The sequence below is a fragment of the Hyla sarda genome, chromosome 7 (assembly GCF_029499605.1).
Source record: "Hyla sarda isolate aHylSar1 chromosome 7, aHylSar1.hap1, whole genome shotgun sequence".
NCBI lineage: Eukaryota > Metazoa > Chordata > Amphibia > Anura > Hylidae > Hyla > Hyla sarda.
In genome coordinates this window covers 87549403-87573733 of record NC_079195.1, presented here as the reverse complement: position 1 = coordinate 87573733, position 24331 = coordinate 87549403, and the positions used below count along the sequence as shown (strand labels likewise).

General features: G+C 43.0%; 1 protein-coding gene across 1 annotated transcript; it reads right to left on the bottom strand.

Annotated features, from left to right (window-relative positions):
• Positions 1-7455: 7455 nt before the first annotated feature.
• DNTTIP2 (deoxynucleotidyltransferase terminal interacting protein 2) lies at positions 7456-24329 on the bottom strand. Its single transcript, XM_056529951.1, has 7 exons — positions 24073-24329; positions 17305-19094; positions 16119-16257; positions 14005-14100; positions 11632-11796; positions 11228-11337; positions 7456-8703 (listed from the first exon to the last, which is right to left on the bottom strand). The coding sequence occupies exons 1-7, from the start codon at positions 24163-24165 to the stop codon at positions 8610-8612; spliced, it is 2487 nt and encodes an 828-aa protein (XP_056385926.1). The 5' UTR covers positions 24166-24329; the 3' UTR covers positions 7456-8609.
• Between the last annotated feature and the right edge of the window lie 2 nt (positions 24330-24331).

Below are 24331 nucleotides of genomic sequence, written 5' to 3'. Positions count from 1 at the left end.
TCAAAGTATTCAAAATGACATTCAAAAGGTTTGTTAACCCTTTAGGTGTTTCACAGGAATAGCAGCAAATTGAAGGAGAAAATTCAAAATCTTCATTTTTTACACTCGCATGTTCTTGAAGACCCAGTTATTGAATTTTTACAAGGGGTAAAAGGAGAGAAATCTTCCTAAAATGTGTAACCCAATTTCTCTCGAGTAAGAAAATACTGTTAGGATTCGTCAGGGAGGAGGTGGATCCTCTGTGTGAGAGAGGGATTGGCATGGACCGTGTCGGTGGACCGGTTCTAAGTTGCTACTGGTTTTCACCAGAGCCCGCCGCAAAGCGGGATGGTCTTGCAGCGGCGGTAGCAACCAGGTCGTATCCACCGGCAACGGCTCAACCTCTCTGACTGCTGAGATAGGCATGGTACAAGGGATAAGGCAAGAGCACGGTCGGACGTAGCAGAAGGTCAGGGCAGGCAGCATGGATCGTAGTCAGGGGCAACGGTAGGAGGTCTGGAACACAGGCTAGGAACACACAAGGAATAGCTTTCACAAGGCACAATGGCAACAAGATCCGGCAAGGAAGTGCAGGGGAAGTGAGGTAATATAGCCAGGGAGCAGGTGGAAGCTAATTAGGCTTATTGGGCCAGGCACCAATCATTGGTGCACTGGCCCATTAAAACTCAGAACATGACGCGCGCCAGAACATGACAGCCGGAGACCGGGACAGGTGAGTGACTTGGGATGAGATTCGCGAGTGGGCGCGTCCCGCTATGCGAATCGCATCCCCGCCGGCAATGTCAGTGCAGCGCTCCCGGTCAGCGGGTCTGACCGGGGCGCTGCAGGGAGAGGAACGCCGCGAGCGCTCAGGGGAGGAGCAGGGACCTGGAGCACTTGGCGTAACAAATACCTCATATGTGTATGTCAAGTGTTCGGCGGGCGCAGTAGAGGGCTCAAAAGGGAAGGAGCGACAGGGGGATTTTGAAGAGTGAGTTTTTCCGAAATGGTTTTTGGGGGGCATGTCACATTTCGGAAGCCCCTATGGTGCCAGAACAGCAAAAAAAGAAAACGCACATGGCATACTATTTTGGAAACTACACCCCTCAAGGCATGTAACAAGGGGTCCAGTGAGCCTTAACACCCCACAGGTGTTTGACGACTTTTCGTTAAAGTTGGATGTGAAAATGATTTATTTATTTATTTTCACTAAAATGCTAGTTTTCCCTCAAATTTTAAATTTTTACAAGGGGTAATAGGACAAAATGCCCCCCAAAATTTGAAACCCCATCTCATGGAAATACCCCATGTGTGGACGTCAAGTGCTCTGCTGGCGCACTACAATGCTCAGAAGAGAAGGAGCACCATTGAGCTTTTGGGAAAAAAAATAGTTTGGAATGGAAGTCAGGGACCATGTGCATTTACAAAGCCCCCCGTGGTGCCAGAACAGTGGACCCCCCCACATGTGACCCTATTTTGGAAACCACACCCCTCACAGAATTTAATAAGGGGTGCCGTGAGTATTTACACCCCACTGGCATTTGACAGATCTTTGGAACAGTGGGCTGTGCAAATGAAAAATTACATTTTTCATTTTCACGGACCACTGTTCCAAAAATCTGCCAGACCCTGTGGGCGCAAATGCTCAATGTACCCCTTATTACATTACGTGAGGTGTGTAGTTTCCAAAATGGGGTCACATGTGGGTATTCATTTATTTATTTTTTTTGCGTTTATGTCAGAACCGCTGTAAAATCGGCCACCCCTGTGCAAATCACCAATTTAGGCCTTAAATGTACATGGTGCGCTCTCACTCCTAAACCTTGTTGTGCGCCCGCAGAGCATTTTACGCCCACATATGGTGTATTTCTGTAATCAGGAGAAATTGCGTTACAAATTCTGGGGGTCTTTTTTTCCTTTTAACGCTTGTGAAAATAAAAAGAATGGGGCAACACCAGCATATTAGTGTAAATTTTTTTATTTTTTTACACTAACAAGCTGGTGTAGACCCCAACTTTTCCTTTTCATAAGGGGTAAAAGGAGAAAAAGCCCACCAAAATTTGTAGAGCAATTTCTCCCGAGTACGGAGATACTCCATATGTGGCCCTAAACTGTTTCCTTGAAATACGACAGGGCTCCGAAGTGAGAGAGCTCCATGCGCATTTGAGGACTAAATTAGGGATTGCATAGGGGTGGACATAGGGGTATTCTACGCCAGTAATTCACAAACAGGGTGCCTCCAGCTGTTGCTAAATCCCCAGCATGCCTGGACAGTCAGTGGCTGTCCGGAAATGCTGGGAGTTGTTGTTTTGCAACAGCTGGAGGCTCTGTTTTGGAAACACTGCCATACAATACGTTTTTCATTTTTATTGGGGTGGACAGTGTAAGGGGTGTATATGTAGTGTTTTACCCTTTAATTTGTGTTAGTGTAGTGTTGTGTTTTTAGGGTACATTCACACTGGCGGGTTACGGTGAGTTTCCCGCTAGGAGTTTGCGTTGCGGTGAAAAATTTGCCACAGCCCAAACTTGAAGCAGGAAACTTACTGTAAGCCTGCCCGTGTGAATGTACCCTGTACGTTCACATGGGGGGGGCAAACCTCCAGCTGTTTCAAAACTACAACTCCCAGCATGTACTGACAGACCGTGCATGCTGGGAGTTGTACTTTTGCAACAGCTGGAGACACACTGGTTGGAAAACCTTCAGTTAGGTTCTGTTACCTAACTTAGTATTTTCCAACGATTCTGCCTCCAGCTGTTGCAAAACTACAACTCCCAGCATGTACTGATCGCCGAAGGGCATGCTGGGAGATGTAGTTATGCAATAGCTGGAGGTACGCAACTACAACTCCCAGCATGCCAAGACAGCTGATTGCTGTTTGGACATGCTGGGATTTGCAGTTTTGCAATATCTGGAGGGCTACAGTTTTAGAGAACACTGCAAGGTGATCTCCAAACTGTGGTCCTCCAGCTGTTGCAAAACTACAAATTGCAGCATGCCCTGACAGCAAACAGTTGTTTGGGCATGCTAGGAGTTGTAGTTTTGCAAGATCTGGAGGGCTACAGTTTAGGGACCACTATATAGTGGTCTCAAACTGTAGCCCTCCAGCTGTTGCAAAACTACAACTCCCAGCATGCCCAAACAGCTGTCTTGGCATGCTGGGAGTTGTAGTTTTGAAACATCTGGAGGGCTACAGTTAGAGTCCACTGTATAATGGTCTCAAACTGTACCCTCCAGATGTTGCTAGGCAACTCACCGGCTTCCGTAGGATCCAGCCGCACTTCATCGCCGCAGCCTCCGTCGCCCGCATCGGTAAGTGGATCTTCGGCGCGGGTCCCCGTCGTTTCCCCGTCCTGCCCCGCCTATTGTGGGTGGGCAGGACGGGGAAAACGAAAGTTAACGCCCTGCCCCCGATCTGCTATTGGTGGTCGCGTCTAGACCACCAATAGCAGGGATAGGAGGGGTGGCACCCCTGCCACCTCACTCCTATCTCTTCAGGGGGATTGTGGATGTCTTAGACAACCACGATCCCCCTTATATTCCGGGTCACCATAGACCCGGAATCGCGCAAATCGCAAGTGTGAATTCACTTGCGATTTGCCACGATCCCCGACATGGGGGGGGGTCTGATGACCCCCCCTGGGCGTTTGCACGGGAAGCCTGCTGAATGATTTCAGCAGGCATCCTGGTCCGATCCCCGCCCGGTGCGCGGCAGGGTGTCATGACGTACGCGTACGTTAAGAGTCCTTAAGGGGTTAAAAGGGGTGCCCCAGTGAAAACTTTTTTTTTTTTAATCAGCTGATGCCAGAAAGTTAAACAGATTTGTAAATGACTTCTATTTAAAAAAATCTTAATCCTTCCAGTACTTATTAGCAGCTGTATACTACATAGGAAATTCTTTTCTTTTTGGATTTCTTTTCTGTCACGATCTGTCCATTTCAGGAACTGTCCAGAGCAGGAGAAAATCCCCATAGAAAACATATGCTGCTCTGGACAGTTCCTAAAATGGACAGAAGTGTCAGCAGAGAGCACTGTGGTCATGAAAGATAAGAAATTTTAAAAGAAAATAATTTCTTTGTAGTATACAGCCGGCAACGTTTCAGGAATACATCCCTTTGTAAGTGCCCTCCCCATTACAAACACAGTCTGGGCATGCTGGGAGTTGTAGTTTTGCATTATCTGGAGGACCACAGTTTAGAAACCACTACACAGTGGTGGAGACCACGGTGTAGTGGTTTCTTAACTGTGGCTGTCCAGATCTTGCAAAACTACCAGCATGCCCGGCAACAAGCGGCTGTCAGTACATGCTGGGAGTTGTAGTTATGCAACAGCTGGAGGTATGCAACTACAACTCCCAGCATGCCCTTCCGCGATCAGTACATGCTGGAGTTGTAGCTTTGCAACAGCTGGAGGCACACTGTGGGTAAACACTGAATCAGTCTGTTACCTAATTCAGTGTTTTCCCACCAGTGTGCCTCCTTCATGCAGTCAGTTCATGTTTAGAGTTGTAGTTTTGTAACAGCTGGAGGTTTGCGCCCGCACAACAAGGCTCAGGAGTGAGAGCGCACCATGTACATTTGAGGCCTAAATTGGTGATTTGCACAGGGACTTTACAGCGGTTCTGACAAACGCAAAAAAAAAAAACACCCACATGTAACCCCATTTTGGAAACTACACCCCTCACGGAACATAAGGGTTATAGAGAGCCTTAACACTCCACAGATGTTTGACAAATTTTCGTTAAAGTTGGACATGAAAATGAAAAATGTAATTTTTTTCACAAAAATGCTGGTGTTACCCCTTGTGAAAATGAAAACTTTGGGTTAATCGTAAAAAAAAAAAAAAAAAAAGCCCCCCCCCCCCCCAAAAAAAATGTGTAACCCCATTTCTTTTGAGTAAGGAAATACCCCAAATGTGTATGTTAAGTGCTGTGCGGGTGCACTACAGGGCTTTTGGAAAGAGAATTTGGCTGGAATTGAAGGCCATGCACATTTACAAAGCCCCCATGTTGCCAGAACAGTAGACTCCCTCCACATGTGACCCCATTTTGGAAACTACACCCCACACGGAATGTAACAAGGGGTGCAGTGAGCATTTAAACCCCACAGGTGTCCGACAGATTTTTGGAACAGTGGTCTGTGAAAATGAAAAATTTTATTATTCATTTGCACAGCCCACTGCTCCAACAATCTGCCAAACGCCAGTGGGGTGTAAATGCTCACTCTGCACATTCCATGAGGGGTGTAGTTTCCAAAATGGGGTCACATGTGTGTGTCGGGGGGGTCCACTGTTCTGGCACCATGGGGGCTTTGTAAACGCACATGGCCCCGACTTCTATTCCAATCAAATTCTCTCTCCAAAAGCCCAATGGCGCTCCTTCTCTTTGAGCCCTGTAGTGTGCCCGCAGAGCGTTTAAATCCATATATGGGGTGTAATGTTACAATTTGGAGCCCAAATAGTTTGGACCATTCCACCACGTTAAAGTGACCTCATTGGGACCGTCCCAATGAGGTCACCTTACCGTGGTGGGATGGTCCAAACTATTTGGCCGCCAAATTGTGAGCCAAGTACCTCACTTTTTCATTTTTTTCACTATAGCTGTATAGCAGTTCATGTTTTATCTGTATCTTTGTGCAAGCAGTGTGCTGCTGCATTCTTCTGTTGCTGTGTGTGTGTGTATATATACACACACACTCAAAATTTTACTGTTCCCACAACAACAACAAAAATTAGATTTTGAACTTTTGTAGAAAATTTTAAAAAAATGCTTGTAATATAAGCCTTCTAATGTCGTAAAAAAGTAAAAGAATGTTAATCAAATGATGCCAGCATAAAGTAGACATGTTATGGATGGGAATAGCTACATTTATTTGGTATGACTTTCTCTTACAATTAGAGAGTTTCAAACTGAGAAATGAAAATTATTTACATTTTTCACAATATTTTAAAGTTTTTCACAAAAATCGCTTCATGTATTAACAAAAATTTACCGCTAATATAAAGTATAATATGTCTCGAAAAAAAAACAATCTCTGAATCACTTTGCCTGGTAAAAGCAGTCCAAAGTTATTACAACTTAAAGAGACACGTCAGATTTGAAAAAACGGACTGGGTCATGAAAGCCAAAACTAGCTGGGTCATGAAGGGGTTAAATGGGCACTTATAAAGCGTACATGATTTTTATTAATTCCGTAGAATGTACATACATGAAAAATATAAAATATGTAATCTCAAAGAGGAATACGGCTAAGAGGTGGTATCACCGGCTCTGCACAACAGAAGCTGAGGTATCGCCCTTAGCAACGGTGTACAAGTGCAGGACCTCCGCCCCAGCAAAGGTGCACAACTGCACTTGGGGTTGAGTTTCCTGCTATAACAATGTTCATGCAAATATAAGCCGATATGTCTTTGCTTAAGGCTTATACTAATGCACCCTTTTATCTTGCTGGGTAGCATTAGGGTTTCACCTGTGAAGCCTGATATAAGTGAACCAACCAGGGGTGGGGCTTGTCTCCTCCCTCCCATTGTATGTGTGCCTAGTCCACACTGGAGGTGACTGAGGAGCAATCTGCAGGTCGGACCTATGGCCGCCGTATTTTGGTTCCTGGTTTTATTTATCTGGCCAGGTAGGTTAGCGGATAGGTCCCGCACCATCTGAGAAACCTTGGCGTGGTGTGCGAGCTCAAGTGTGTCCTTCATATAAGGATATACTGGCTAATGTCTCAGTTTTATATCAGTTTTGAGGGTTAGCTAATGTCATTGTTTACATTAACCACAGTAGTGAAACCATATTGTGATCCATAGGTGCAGGTCCTCCACTCCAACGTAGGTGCACAACTGCACTTGGGGTTGAGCACCTTGTATCACCTTAGATCACATTAATGTAATTATAGGTTAGAATATTGTTTACGGGATCTTCTATAATAGAATAAAAATATAGGAGTAAACTAGCACACTAAAATTACACAATTCAAATAATTAGCAGCATATAAGGGGTATACATTTTATAGTGAGAGCAAGGATGCTACATACAGGTAAAGTGCAGTGTCCATACAAACAAAAGAAAAAAGCATTGTAGAGATACAGACCAATATAAAAGTATACCAGAGTGTAGCAGCAGATGGCAGAGACCGGGATAGCACCACTCCAACGTACGTTTCAGTACGCAACCAGGCGAAACGTACGTTGGAGTGGTGCTATCCCGGTCTCTGCCATCTGCTGCTACACTCTGGTATACTTTTATATTGGTCTGTATCTCTACAATGCCTTTTTCTTTTGTTTGTATGCACACTCCACTTTACCTGTATGTAGCATCCTTGCTCTCACTATGAAATGTATACCCCTTATATGCTGCTAATTATTTGAATTGTGTAATTTTAGTGTGCTAGTTTACTCCTATATTTTTATTCTATTATAGAAGATCCCGTAAACAATATTCTAACATATACCTCATCTTCTGTTGTGCAGAGCCGGTGATACCACCTTTTAGCCGTAGTCCTCTTTGAGATTACATATTTTATATTTTTCTACGGAATGAATAAAAATCATGTACGCTTTATAATTGACTCTGCTTTTCTTCTTGCTGCTTGCTATTTATGTTGGGAGTTCACACATATACAGCCATCACTAGTACCTGGGTTATATGTAAGTGTTTGGTCACTGTACCACATATATGTATTTAACAATTGTTTTCCAGGTCTCATTTGTCCGTTTTTTTGTTTAATTGTTAAATGGGCACTGTTGGATACAAAAACTTTTGTATGTTGTAAAGAGTGTATAACCAATAGGTTTTTTCATTAGAAAATTTTCAGTATTTCATACTATAAAAGACAGTCAAAAAACTGACCCCCCCCCCCCCCGCCTGCTTAGACACATACTTATTCCTGCTGTGTCCATGCATCATCACCTATGTCATGGACACACTTCCTTGATTGACAGCTATGAGTGCAGGACTCACAGCTGGAGTAAAAATCCTCCCACTGTCAGCTTATGTCCCCCTACTGTCAGTGAGGACAAGTTGGGAGTTGTAGTTTTGCTAATGCTAGGTGAGATGTGAGCAGACAGCATACTGAGGGAGGGGGCGGAGACCTGCACAGTGAGGCCACGCCCCCTCTCTTTGAGAGGAATTCAGACTAGTGAGCTAAATTAAAAGTGTAATAAAAAAATAAATAAAGGTGCTAGACACATAAAAATTAGATGTACATGGTCAGGATTAGGTACTGAGTGATATATATAAAAAAATGTTTTTTATTTGTTGGCTCTGACTGGTACGCTTTAAGGTCAAAATGGGCTGTGTCCTTGAGGGGTTAAAGTATCAAAAGTAAAGAATAAAAGCCATGTACTTTATTTATAGCCATACATTAAATGATGGTTTATTACTTAGGGTCATGATGCAGGCTCATAATGAGTATGTTTGGTTTTACTTATTTGGCTTCAAATCTCTTACATAAAAATCTGATTTTTACAATCTATATATAGCAGACCTAACAAAAATTAGGCTCAGTATATTTTTTACAATGAGTTTACGAAGCACAAATGTCTTCTTGTGGTCTTCACGTTCAGTCACGAGTGCAACATACACTGCCAGACACCTACTATAGGGCAGAGGGCAAAACAATCTGCTATGTACAGATTATGTTCGGAAATTTTTCTTCTTGCGATTCTTTTTGCCTGCTGCTCGGGCAGCCTTTTCGTCAATAATCTCCTTGTACTTCTTTTTATTGTATCTAGAAATAAAAACAACAACAACAACTCGTTAAAATATCATATATAAGATTATCCATTATACCAATATTTGTTAAGGTTGCATGCAACAGTGGGTGTATGTGCTGTATTCTGTACATTGTGGTTTGATGGTTTATTAGTACATTTTTTGTTGTCAGTCTTTATGATATTTGGAAGAGATTATATAAATCTATATATATCTATATCACACACACACACACACACACACACACACACACACACACACACACAGTATATACTCAGGTATAAGCCGACCCGAATATAAGCAGAGGCCCCTAATTTCACCCCAAAAACCCAGGAAAAGTTATTGACTCTACTATAAGCCTAGGGTGGGAAATACATAATCCCCCCCCCCCCCCGTCATCATCCAGACCCCCGTCATTAACACCCTCATCATCATCATCACCCTGTCATCATCCCCCCCCTGTCATCATCACCGCCTGCCATCAGCCCCTTATCATCCCACCCCCCCCCCTTCATCATCTCCTTATCATCCCCTTGTCAATATCCCACCCCCCTTCATCATCCCCTTATCCCACACCCCCCTTCATCATCCCCTTGTCATCCCACACCCCCCCTTCATCATCACCACATGTCATCAGCCGCCCCCCCACCACTTCATCATCACCACTTGTCAATGTCTGATACAGTGGTCTTCAACCTGCGTACCTCCAGATGTTTGCATACTACAACTCCCAGCAAGCCCGGGCAGCCATCGGCTGTCCGGGCTTGCTGGGAGTTGTAGTTTTGAAACATCTGGAGGTACGCAGGTTGAAGACCACTGCGGCCTTCGACATCATCCAGCCCCCCCCCCCCCACTCTCACCCCCTTTAGTTCTGTACTCACCTCCGGCGGGACGTTAAGGTGAGCTGGTCCGGCCCATCTGTGCGGCAGGGACCGTCCTGCTGCGGAGGGATAGTCGTTCCGGGCTGTCCATCTTCACCGGGGGGGCCCTCTTCTCCGCGCCCGGAATAGAGACGTTGCCTTGACGACGACGTACAGGGACGTTACTCATGAACGTCACTGTGCGTTGTCGTCAAGGCAACATGACTATTCAAGGGCCGGGCCCGAAGCGCGGAGAAGAGGCCCCCCGGGGAAGATGGACAGCCCGGACTGACTATCCCTCCGAACCGGACAGACCCTGCAGCACAGATGGCCCAGACAAGAGCACCCTAACGTCCCGCCGAGCGGAGGTGAGTACAGAACTAAAAGGGGGTGAGAGAGGGGGGGGGGGGGCTGGATGATGACGAAGGCCGCAGTGGTCTTCAACCTGCAGACCTCCAGATATATTATATTATGATTATATATATATATATATATATATATATATATATATATATATATATATATATATATCACAGCAACAGAAGGAGGGCCTCCATCCATTTTCCATCTGATAAACTACCTTGCCTGGCTCAGAAATAAACAGATGTTGCTATGCGAGGCACACCCTTCCTTAACACTTTGTACTGCTGTATCTATGCCGTGCATAGCCTATACAGTGGTCCCTCAACATACGATGGTAATTCGTTCCAAACGACCCATCGTTTGTCGAATCCATCGTCTGTTGAGGGATCCGAGCAATGTAAAGTATAGGAAGCTGTACTCACCTGTCCCCGCCGCTCCGCACCAGGTCCTCACCGCTCCCGCTGCTGTTCCAGGGGCTCCCGATGCTGTCCCGATCCTCCGGTGTCTTGCGCATCTTCTGCAGGGTCCGGGCCTCGCTTTCAGGTGACGTTATTACGCTGCTGCGCCGGCGCGGCGTGCGTAGTGACGTAATAACGACGCCGGAAAGCAAGGCTCGGACCCTGGAGAAGATGCGCAAGACACCGGAGGATCGCGAAGTGGACCCGGAGCAGCGGGGATAGGTAAGTGAACCTGCTGGGGCACATTACACTGCTATCCGACAGCAGCTTAAGCATTTTGCGCTGACGGATAGCAGTTAATGCGATGGCCCCAACATATAAAAGCATCGTATGTCGATGCCGACATCGACATGTGATGGCCTCTGAGAGGCCATCATATGTCGATTTTATCATAAGTCGGGGCCATCGTAGGTCGGGGGGTTACTGTATCTCAGTCCAAGCCTATACTCCACCGACCCACGGCAGTAGGTCCAAAGCCTTGTGGCACATAAGCCTGATCAAAATGGCTCACAGTGAGGCGGCAAATGGAAATGCATCATTGCAACAGCAGCCCCTTCTTGGTTGGCAAGCAGATCCAGTGCAGGTAAAGTTGTGACTCATCTATGTAAGCCTTTTCTTTTTTTAACTTGCTACTGCCTACAGCAGTATTTCCCAACCAGGCTGCCTCCAGCTGTTTCAAAAGTAGAACTCACAGCACGCATGGACAGCCTTTGGCTGTCCAGGCATGCTGGGATTTGTAGTTTTGCAACAGCTGGAGGCAGCCTGGTTGGGAAACACTGGCCTGATTGCTTTATGTTCGAAGCACAAGTGCATCATTGTAGGTAAGCTAACATACATAAGGCTTAAGTATAATGGTTACCTCCTAAACTCAGAATCTGCAAGAAGCTCTTCCATAATTGTCCTCTTTCTCTCCTTCTTAGGAATTCGGGAATGGTAGAAGTCAATGGGGCTATCCACAACCGTACCAACCTATGAAAAAAACAAAAAAAAAAACAAACAGAAAATAAAATGGAAAATGCATTACAAAGAGCTAATGCAAAACACATCAATCATTTAATCATGTCTCTTAATGTTAAGTAGGACTTACAAAAAAGAATTAAAACTATAGTTTTCCAAGTCAACCACAATGGACAGCATGCCGACTATTTCAATGACTTCTTGATTTAATGCGATTTTTTTTTTTTTTTTTAAAGAGAGAGAGAGAGACTTTGTATGTATTATGAAAGATGTGATAATATTAGCAAATTGCTCCTATTTTAATACCTCAAAATACTTTGGAAATCCTTCACGATCATTCTTTTTATAAAAATGTTTAGGATCCATTGCAGATCTCATTTTCAAAGCCTTTAGATCATTCTTAAGTTCTTCTGTCAATTCTGGAGCTTTCATATCAAACCATCCTCTTCCAGTTGTTTTCTCCCGTTCCATCTACAAACATAAACAGAGACTTTAAAATACACTTAATTTTAACCATTAAAATACAACACCAAAAAAATATAAAAAATTCTTATTGTATATAATAAAAGGCTTACACACAAACCTACTCAGTCACCATCATATCTATATTTTCTCTTCTATTCCACACATTAGTTTAGTAATCTTCTTGATCACCTGTAACCTAAAAGTTCTAGATGGGTATATCACACGGTTACATTTAACATAGATGCTCAAAGTCTTATGTCCTTATTTTGTATATTTATACACACCACATGTACTTGTTTATGCGTTAGCAATGGTGAATGGTTAGTCGTTCACTACCTTTGCACTAATGCATTAATATTAGTCACCGCTGGTTACAGCATACCATATGCAAACATCTGCAGTGGATATATACTTTGTACATGTATTACAGTCTCTGTGTTTAATTAAAAACCTCATTTATCGCAAACTTGCTTATCCTTCAGTAGGTCGTTGTTCATACTCAACAAGTTTTAGCAGTAATATTATCAGGAATCAGTGGGACATCATTGCATAGAATTATAGCATGGGTCTGCAAGGTTCTGATGGAGGTCATACCGCACAGCCACCACGGAAGTAGAGGTTAGCCCTCTGGCTACCTCGACAACCATGAACCCCCCCCCATCTCTTGCACAAATTTGGCAGAAGTCCAAAATCAGGAAATGCTGAGGGGTGTGTGCAGCCTTAGCCAATCATAGCTCATTTCACACACTGAACTGCTCTGGGCTGTGTGTAGCAGAGTGAGGGAGGAAGTTCTCCCCTGTATGGCTTCAGATGATGTCACACCTGCTTGGTAACGCCTCTTCCCAGTCTGTGAATCTGACAGACTGGGCAGAAAATACAGAGCAATATCAAGGTAGAAAACTAAAAAATAATAAAAATAAAGGCAAGGGTTGGTTTATCATGATGGTGATGGGGGCAGTGAACTGGGAGGATTGTAAAATTTATAAAATACTCCGGTAACAAAACCAAAAAAGTTTTCAAATCAACTAGTGTCAGAAACAGATTTGTTAATTACTTTTTAAAAATTGTAAAAGAGAACTTGACTAAAGTTATGCCCTAGCCACAGTGAGGAGCACGTGTTGTCTACTGGTAGATGGCACACCCTCCATTCATTTTTATGAGTGCGCCAATGATTCCAGAATGCTGTACTGGGGTTTAAACATGAATGGAGCACATCCTGCCAGCAGCCTGTGCTCCCCATGCAGCGCCCGCCCCGTGGGTCCCGTCCGGTGATCGTGGTTTGTTTCCCACAGGAGTACACCTTTAAATGTCCCTTTAGATGCCACAGTCATCTTTGACAGCGGTCATCTAAAGGGTTAATAGCCAGCCTTGGCAATCGCCACATGCAGGCTATTGGCGGCGGTCCTCAGCTACTGAAATTAACTGGGAGACACGCTATATCATGCTAGCTCAAATTAGGAGCCGACGCCAAACCTCCTTAATGGCACAATGAAAGGTTATGGGTCGTTAAAGGTAATGTCATCATTAAGGGCATCATAAAGTAATGACAGACATTTTTCAGTGGTCTGCTACTTACACTATAACATAAAGCAATTCAGGAGAACTTACATGTGAATGTTAGCAGCATGTGGCCAAAGCTGCCAAACAGGCACTGTTATTGATGAGCTGCTGCTGGCACCATTCACCCATTGTAGGTGACTAGAGATGAGCGAACTTACAGTAAATACGATTCGTCACAAACTTCTCGGCTCGGCAGTTGATGCCTTTTCCTGCATAAATTAGTTCAGCTTTCAGGTGCTCCCGTTGGCTGGAAAAGGTGGATACAGTCCTAGGAGACTCTTTCCTAGGACTGTATCCACCTTTTCCAGCCCACGGGAGCACCTGAAAGCTGAACTCCTTTATGCAGGAAAAGGCATCAACTACTGAGCCGAGAAGTTCGTGACAAATCAAATTTACTGTAAGTTCGCTCATCTCTATTGGTGACAGATTTCTCCCTATGGACAGTAATATGTAGAAATCTGTCAATCATCAGAGGGTGGAAGGGCCAGAAGCAACTCATGAACAACAGTCTCTTCTCTGGTAGCAATGGCCACGTGCTGAAAACTTTCACATATAAGTTCTCCTGTACAATATAAGTCACAGTAAGTGTTTAATAAATAATTCCTATTCGGTAAAAAGCACAGTATCAGTGTGTACTTTTCTTGTATTACTTACCTTGTGCAACTTTTTAAGGCTGTGCTTAGATTCATTATATGGTGGGACACTTTCTTTCTTCTCGAAGTCAGGTGTTATGATACTCTTATTAAGGAGCTAAACACAAACAGATTAAAAGACTAAATTTGAAGACATCTAATCTTACACAAAGTATGGAAAGTGAGTTGTTATACAGCACAACTGCCAGTTTAATTGCAATGACATCGAAAAATGTCTTAATACAAGAACAAACTAAATCCAGACATGATCAGTTATATCTATGAGCATTATTTATATCTGTCCATGCACAGTGTTACTGCTGGGTAGAAAATGATGAGTAAAGCTTCAGAACAGACTAGTGCTTCCTGCACCATAAAGACTTTGGAAGGGCTATTCAGCACTGTGATAATACTCTACAGTACACATAATGGGGGAGATTTATCCAAACCTGTGCAGAGAAAAAAATTGCCCAGTTGCCCATAGCAATCAAACAGATTGCTTCTTTCATTTTTCAGCAGTCTCTTCAAAAATGAAAGAAGCATTCTGATTGGTTGCTATGGGCAACTTTTCTCTGCACAGGTTATAATAAATCCCTAATGTACCTACTAAAGTGCTCCCGTCATTAAAAAAAAATAAAAAATAAAGTGTAACAGGAACACGTCAAATGTTTAGCTCAGTTTGGGTCTCAGTGGTTATGGTCAGACCCCCACTGATATCTAGAGAGCCATCTCTATATATGTATAAAAAGGGAACACTTAAACAACACAATGTAACTCCAAGTCAATGACACTTCTGTGAAATCATATTGTCCACTCAGGAAGCAACACTGATTGACAATCAATTTCACATGCTGTTGTGCAAATGGAACAGACAACAGGTGAAAATTATAGGCAATTAGCAAGACACCCCCAATAAAGGAGTTGTTCTGCAGGTGGTGACCACAGACCACTTATCAGTTCCTATGCTTCCTGGCTGATGTTTTGGTCACTTTTGAATGCTTGTTTTCACTCTAGTGGTAGCATGAGACTGAATCTACAACCCACACAAGTGACTCAGTTAGTGCAGTTCATCCAGGATGGCACATCAATGCAAGCTGTGGAAAGAAGGTTTGCTGTGTCTGTCAGCGTAATGTCCAGAGCATGGAGGCACTACCAGGAGAAAGGCCAGTATATCAGGAGACGTGGAGGCGGCCGTAGGATGGCAAAAACCCAGCAGCAGGACCGCTACCTCCACCTTTGTGCAAGGAGGAGCAGGAGGAGCACTGCCAGAGCCCTGTAAATGACCTCCAGCAAGCCACAAATGTGCATGTGTTCACTCAAACGGTCAGAAACAGACACCATGAGGGTGGTATGAGGGCCCGACGTCCACAGGTGGGGGTTGTAATAACAGCCCAACACCATGCAGGATGTTTGGCATTTGCCAGAGAACACCAAGATTGGCAAATTCACCACTGGTGACCTGTGCTCTTCACAGATGAAAGCAGGTTCACACTGAGCACATGTGACAGACGTCACAGAGTCTGGAGACACCGTGGAGAACGTTCTGCAGCCTGCAACATCCTCCAGCATGACCAGTTTAGTGGTCGGTCAGTAATGGCGTGGGGTGGCATTTCAGTTCCCCAGACCTGAATCCGATTGAGCACATCTGGGACATCATGTCTCGCTCCATCCAACAACACCACCACCACATTGCACCACATACTGTCCAGGAGTTGGGGGATGCTTTAGTCCAGGTCTGGGAGGACATTCCTCAGGAGACCATCCGCCACCTCATCAGGGGCATGCCCAGGTATTGTACAGAGGTCATACGGGCACGTGGAGGCCACACACACTACTGAGCCTCATTTTGACTTGTTTTAAGAACATTACATCAAAGTTGGATCAGCCTGTAGTGTGGTTTTCCACTTTGATTTTGAGTGTGACTCCATATCCAGACCTCCATGGGTTGATAAATTTGATTTCCATTGATAATTTGTGTGTGATTTTGTTGTCTGCACATTCAACTATGTAAAGACGAAAGTATTTCATACGATTAGTTCATTCATTCAGATCTAGGATGTTTTATCGTAGTGTTTTGTTTTTTTTGAGCAGTGTATATATTGACAGTTCCTATATTTGACAAACAAAAAAAATGACCTCATCTGACTTTTTATTTCCCTTCTTCATTTTGCTAAGTGAACTCGGACCAGGTGTTGACTTCTCGGCATCAAAGTTGATATATAGGCCTCCCATCTTCTTAATATTGATTCCTGTATCTATGCTAGAGGACAACACACTGTAAAAGTAAAATAAACCAAATTATAACATGAAAACAAATAGAATAAATAGTCTGAAAATGAATAAATGTTATGCATAATTCTATTCATTACCTATGACATTGCTAATAAATCATCACTAGCTAAGCAGGCTGTGTAAAGGAAATTGTGGAAGTGGTTATGAGATGACAGAAAAAAAAGGACCTTGTCATCAAGTTTACCGTGTTTCCCAACCAGGGTGCCTCACGCTGTTTCAAAACTACAACTCCCAGCATGCCCGGACAGCCGTTGGCTGTCCGGGCATGCTGGGAGTTGTAGTTTTGCTACAGCTGGAGACACCCTGGTTGGGAAACAATGCCCTAGGTTGTGTGCAGGTCACAAAAAGCTCTAGACATACAAGGTAAATGTCTTTTATGGAAGTTCTTTAATTAGATGGAGGCAAAAAGAGGGTCTTTTTCTTCTGTCTGGTACAAGTCAGTACACAATTCACTAAGTTTTTCACGTTTTGTTCTTAAAGGGGTATTCCAGGCCAAAACTTTTTTTCATATATCAACTGGCTCCGGAAAGTTAAACAGATTTGTAAATTACTCCGATTAAAAAAATCTTAATCCTTGCAATAGTTATTAGCTTCTGAAGTTGAGTTGTTGTTTTCTGTCTAACTGCTCTCTGATGACTCCCGTCCCGGGAGCAGTGCAGTTCCTATGGGGATATTCTCCCATCATGCACAGCTCCCGGGACGTGACATCATCACTGAGCAGTTAGACAGAAAACTTCAGGAGCTAATAACTATTGGAAGGATTAAGATTTTTTAATAGAAGTAATTTACAAATCTGTTTAACTTTCCGGAGCCAGTTGATATATATAAAAAAAGGTTTTGCCTGGAATACCCCTTTAATTTACGGACTAACATGGGAACTAACATCTTAAACCTACAGATATGAATTGAAAAAAATATTTTTATTTACTGAATATTGCCCATTCGGCAAGCTATTGTATTATTTTATCGATCTATTATCATTTCATAAAACAATCGCAATACAAATAAAGAAACAGATAGTACAACTTACAATCCTTTTCTTGGTCTGTTTAGTAATGTTTCCTCTTCATCCTCATCATCTTCAGCTTCATCAATAAAATCATCATATTCATCGTCATCATCTGGCTCAGGCACTTCTCCCTTCCTACCCACCTCCTTCTCATTCTGTTTATTGTCATCATCTTCAGGTTCCAAGAAATACTTTTTACTGGAGTCCAACCCAGGAGTTGTGTCTATTACAAATAATCCATCTCCTGCTACATCTTGCAGCTGCTGTTTTGATGTTTTTTTAGATTTTTGTCTTTCTGTAAAATCATCTGCCTCATCATCTGTTTCCGCATCATCATCAATGTCATCTTCATCACCGTCACCATCTTCATCACCGTCACCATCTTCATCACCATCACCAGATTCAAGGAAAAACTTTTTACTGGAGACCACCCCAGGAGCTTTGTCTATTACAAATAACCCACCTTCCTCTACATCTTGTAGTTGCTTTGTTGAGGCTTTCTTAGATTTTCCTTTCTTGACAACTTTGTCCTCATCTACCTCCATGATATTTTCATCTTCTACGTGATCTTCATCACCATGCACTGACTTCTCGCTGCCATCACTATCAATGGTTAAACATTTATTGATATCTTGCACCTTTTCTGAAGTTCCCTGCACATTCTGAGGATTCTCATTTGTCTCTTCGGAGACGTCACCGTTTTTTGTGACGTGGCTTCTCTCTATGAAAGGCTCTGCATCCATGGAATCATCTGAAAGTACAAGTATTGGATCTGGAGAAATATTTTCTTCTGGCTGAGTTTCACCGGATTGTAATGATGGAATCGCACCGGTTTTGACAACTTTTGTCACTTCGCTTTCAGCTTCTGGTTGTTCTACAACCAAATCTTTACACACAGTATCACTGCTATCAGGCTCATCATTATCAGAAATAACAATAGGCTCATGTTTCTGAATTGCTGGTTGATTACGGGTACTCCTACGAGGAGAAGATAAAACAGTTTCTTCTCCCACAGTAGACGGGGCATCTGATTTGACATCACGTCTCTTCGGACTCTGTTTCTTCACAGTTTCTTGATCTTGAGCAGCATCTTTGTCAGTTTCATTGGCAAACTCCATTTCATCTGACTGTAAATTTGATTTATTCCTCCTGCTTATACGTCTAGCAAGAGGCTGCAGAGAAAATCCAGAAGTAAAGGACTCTGCATCAGAGGTTTGTTCCTTCTGTGATTCACTGATGCGGGTTGACTGACGTCTTGCTCTAGAGTTCCTAGTAGACCTGGTTGCAACTATTTTCTCTCCTGAAACAGAACAATTTGATTCTGCATCGGAAACTTCAGAAGTAGGTTCCAATGTCAAAATTGATCTTCGAATCCTGGTAGAGACTGAACGGGAGGCAGTTCTAGGCGGCCTTCTCCTTGTGGTAGAAACAGATGAGCAGTTTGATTCAGTTTCAGATAACTCTGAATCTTCCTTAGATTCAGCAATAGGTTCAGTGATCAAAGCAGAACTCCTCAGCTTTATGGTGGAGTCTGCTACCTGTCCGAGGCTTTGTCTACTCCGAGTTCTTCTAGTGGAAGTATTGGAGGCACAAGATTCCGCTTCAGACACATTTGTATCTGACTGTCCACTTCTATGCCTACTTCTAGTAGTTCTCTGTGGACTTTGTTTCATTGTGTCATATTTTAAGGGGCTTCTACTTTTTGTCACAGATTTACCCTCATCTGTGCTATTTTCACTGATCTGTCCATCTGTCTTAATAGAGCTTCGGGTCTTCCTTGGGGAAGGTGGAGAAATAACTTCCTCTGCTGTCTGAAAATATATATACAAAAAAAAAAAACTGTTACTGGAATGTTTACACACTAGTGACAAACCTTGAGGGTTATTTACCCCAGGGATGTGGAATTCCTATCGCCCGACACCCGGGACATGCAGGTGGATTTTTCCTAGAAGCCCCCGCGGGGCGAGGCGGCGCTCAGAGGGGTGTATAGAGCAGGCTCTCGAATCGTGCCATACTCTGCAGCCCCCGGCGGCTGTTTTCAGTAGCTGGGGGCCGCCATTAATAGCCAGCATGCGGCAATCACAGTGGATGGCAATTAACCCTTTACATTGCCGCTGTCAAAGCTGACAGCAGCATCTAAAGGGACATAAAAATAAACCCATTTGGTATCGCTGTGTGCGTAATTGTACGAACTATTAAAATATAACATTATGCATATTATGTAAATGTAAAAAAAAAAATAAAAAAATAACAAACCACATAAATGCAATTTTTATAATATCCCAGAAAAAAAGTTAAAAGCGATTAAAAAGTCAGATTAATAGCAAAATGGTACAAATACAAAAAAAAGGTTATGGCACAAAAAAATTTCCCTCATACAGCCTCGTATGGGAAAGAAAAAATAAAAAAAATCTAAAAAGATACAGGGGTCAGAAAATGGTAATCAAAAAAACATTTTTTTTTTTAAGTTCTGAATTTTTTTTTAATTTGTAAAACATGACGGAAACTATACAAAACTGTTATTGCTGTAAGGAGGCGGCCTAAAGTATCAAAATATCATGTTTGCTCAACCACAAGATAAATGGCGTTGAAAAGAAAACCACCAAATTTGCTAAATTATGTTACTATTTCACTTGACCAATATTTTTTTGCTTTTGAGCATATGTTATGGAAAAATTAAAAAGGTATCATAGTAGGTAGTTATGGCTATTTATAGGGCGAGGAGAGTGTAAAAGTGAAAATTGGTCCAGACAAGTGGATCGTCATGAGGGAAAAGTAGATTTTGCTCCGTTTTAGTCCAGTGGACAAGTAGTTTTTTTAAATTAAATTTCCACACCCCTGTACCCACATTGCAGACTTTTTCTTTTACAAATTCATTACAAATGGATTTTGACATGCAATTTGCATTGGATTTAACTGAATTTTCTTTTTGTGTATTGAATAGGGTTTTTTTTTATTAAAGGGGTGTACAAGAGCAGGAAGAGTTAAAGGGTACCTCACTAAAACTAATTTTTGCTATTGCACTCCTTAAGGTAAATAAAAAATATTTTTAATATACTTTGTTTAAAAAAAAAAAAAAAAGTTTTCTATGTTTTTATTTGTGCTTAAAAAAGCTCAAGAGCACATTCCCCCCCCCCCCCCCATCTTATACACAGACTTTAGACTGAAGTCCAAACACAGAAAGTGTAGCCTGGAGTGCTGAGGGGGGCTGTGTCCAGCCTCATCCAATCATAGCTCCTCTCACACTTAACTGCCATATGCTGTTGGTTGGCCAACCCCCCCTCCCCCCTCAGCACTCCAGGCTGCACTTCCTGTGTTTGGGGTTCGGTCCTAAGTCTGTGTATAAGATGGGGAAAATGTGCTCTTGAGCTTTTTTAAGCACAAATAAAACACAGAAAAGTTCATTTTTTTGTAACTAAAGTATATTAGAAATCTTTATTTACCATAAGGAGTGAAATAGCAAAAATTAGTTTTAATTAGAGTGACCATTTAAAAAATTTTTTTTTTATATATTACCTGCCTGCATAATACTCCACCACGGCTCTGGTGGACCAGCCAATGGATTTATTTTCCTGGAGTGATAATGTACCATACATCCACCTGACTGCTGAAGCCGGTGATCACTGGCCAAAATGGTGATCCTAGCATGTACTGGTTGCTGCAGTCACCTGTATGTATGATAAATTACTATTCCAAAAAAAATGAAGAAAAAAAACAATTGAATACCAGAGAGAATCAGCCCTACAGTGGTGGAGAGGTTACAGGTACGTATTGTTGGTTAAAGGGGTACTCCCCTGGAAAACATTTTTTTTTATCATCACCTGGTACCAGAAAGTTAAACAGATTTGTAAATGACTTCTATTTAAAAATCTGAATCCTCCCAGTACTTATCAGCTGCTGTATACAACACAGGAAGTTCTTTTCTTTTTGAGTTCCCTTTCTGTCTAACCACAGTGCTCTCTGCTGACACCTCTGTCCATGTCAGGAACTGTCCAGAGCAGGAGAGGTTTGCTATGGGGATTTGTTCCTACTCTGGAAAGTTCCTAAAATGGACAGAGGTGTCAACAGAGAGCACTGTGGTCAGACAGGAAAGAAATTCAAAAAGAAAAGAACTTCTGCTGAAGCATACAGAAGCTGATAAGTACTGGAAGGATTAAGATTTTTAAATAGAAGTCATTTACAAATCTGTTTAACTTTCTGGCGCCAGTTGATTTAAAAAAATATTTTTTTCCAGCGGAATACCCCTTTATAAAGACTAGCAAATGAGTGCATAACGATCCAAGTATATGTTTATAAAAATCTATTTTATTAGACAAATACGCTCCAAAAGACATACATTTAAAAATATATAAAAGAAGTGCACAGTAACATGGTGCTGGAGGAACTGACTAATAGGAGACTACACACTAAGCATACAGCTAAATAGCTGAAGTTTAATCAATGTACATTATAAGGTCCATAGTGGTTACTATTAGAGATGAGCAAACTTACAGTAAATTCGATTCTTCACGAACTTCTCGGCTCGGCAGTTGATGCCTTATCCTGCGTAAATTAGTTCAGCCTTCAGGTGCTCTGGTGGGCTGGAAAAGGTGGATACATTCCTAGGAAAGAGTCTCCTAGGACTGTATCCACCTTTTCCAGCCCACCGGAGCACCTGAAAGCTGAACTAATTTATGCAAGAAAATTCATCAACTGCCGAGCCGAGAAGTTCGTGACGAATCGAATTTACTGTAAGTTCACTCATCTCTAGTTACTATACTTTAAACAAAGGCAAGGTGACACAGTACAAGAGATACATGTATATAAATCATAATGGTTACTATCCTGTAAACAAAGTAAAGTGACACCGTGCAAAAGATGTGTAAATAACAGATGTCCGAAAAAAGGACCACAAATGTAAATAAAAGTACACTGACAAAACACAGGATCATTACCACAGTGGGAAAGAGTAAGCGTGCCGGCCTCCACCACCCAACGTTGGAGGAGCCTTGAGCGAAACGTTGGGTGGTGGAGGCCGGCACGCTTACTCTTTCCCACTGTGGTAATGATCCTGTGTTTTGTCAGTGTACTTTTATTTACATTTGTGGTCCTTTTTTCGGACATTTGAAAATGTTTTTTTTTTCCTTCCTAATAAAGGAGACTTATCCACAAGATAGGTGATATACTTGCTTACATGCACCTTTATAAAACCGGCCTGACAAAGTGTTCTCTCACCTATGTCCTTGCAGATGTTCCATAAAATGATCACTCCCACCATGCTCTATCCACTACATGATCCACAGCACACTAAAGGAGGGGTACATACATAATATATATATATACACATACTGATAAATGTGCCTATGTTTCCACTGTATGATGCTATAATTAGGGCTGGGCGGTATGGCCAAATATGTGTATCGCGGTAAAAAAAACTAACGCATGTTCCTTTGTCAGCCTTACGCTCTTCCTGGGGACTTGAACGCCGGACAGCCGTCAGCAGCGATGTTCCTCCTAGGCCGGTGATAGGCTGAGCCCACTGTCATGAGAGAAGCCGGCTTCTTACACGACAGTGGGCTCAACCTATCACCGGCTGAGGCGCAACATCGCTGCGGCCGGTGATAGGCTGTCCGACGTTCACGTCCCCAGGAAGCTGGTCCAGACCGACGGGGAAGGTGAGTTAAAGTTTATTTTGTTTACCTTTTGCAGCCTGGGCATAGGGATACAGTATAGAGCAGTGGTCTTCAACCTGCGGACCTCCAGATGTTGCAAAACTACAACTCCCAGCATGCCCGGACAGCCAACGGCTGTCTGGGCATGCTGGGAGTGGTAGTTTTGCAACATCTGGAGGTTGAAGACCACTGGTATAGAGTGTCAGCGCCGGCAGCCGCAACAACCAGGGGGAAGAGAAGGGCAGCGATTGCGGGTGATATGCGAGCAGTACCCCGATGGGGACAACGCAGCGCTGGGCTAATAAATAATGGGGGGGGGAGGGGGCAGAACAGTGCTGAAACCATTCTGCCGTAAATTACCTGTGTTACTGAAGTATATGCGCTGACTGGCTGTCCGGTACACTGTGTGTACTGTACAGGACCCTGAAGAAGCTCTTGTCCTCTACAGTGATTAACAGCTACCAGCAGATCTTTTACCTTTAATCTTATTCTTGTATTTGTAAATTCCTATTATTGAGTATCTCTATTTCTTACTGTATCCAGACAGAATACTTACATTTCCTGCCATCATAATATACAGACCTAACAAAGCCCAGGAGTATAAAGGGGCCATTACAAAATGACATTGTATTACCTATCTACAGGATAAAGGGGTATGTATTTTATTAATGGGAGCGTGACTATGGGGACCCCCACTGATCATTAAAATGGGGGGCCCTTGACCCTTTGGTAACTGAGTACTCAGCAATCTGTTAGTCCCATAGACTGGATGGAGCTGCAATGTGCATGTTCACCTACCATTCCATTCACACGTGTGGACAAGGCATCCCAGAGTCCAGATCCCCACCAGTACTTATCTCCTATTTTAATGTTTCCCAGTGTGGCCCAAGCTGTTGCAAAACTACAACTCCCAGCATGCCCAGTAAACCTTTAGCTGTCATGATAGGAGTTGTAGCTTTGCAACAGCTGGAGACACACTGTTTGGAAAACACCTAATCTGTGGATATTCCATTTCATTTCAGCCACATGGCTAAAAATGGACATTCCCTTTAAATCCAGCATGACATAAGTAACACCACTGCTTGCTGTATATATGCACTGCACCGTAGACACATATTCCCCTCCATTAAAACATTACCTGCTCCCCTGCGCTCCTCTCTTCCCCCTCCTGGGGATCCACACGCGTGCCTCGCCTGGTCGCCACCATCTTCCTAGCTGTCAACCTGCGCATGCGCACAAAGCTTCCTAAGTTACCACTTTTGTGTGCGTTACTGAAAGCGCTCCGTTCGGAAACGTATCCACCGCACGAGCGTTCCGGTCCTATTCCAACTCACTATACAGTAGTTATTAAATTAAATAAAAATAAAGAATCACACCACGGTTATAAGAAGACCTTC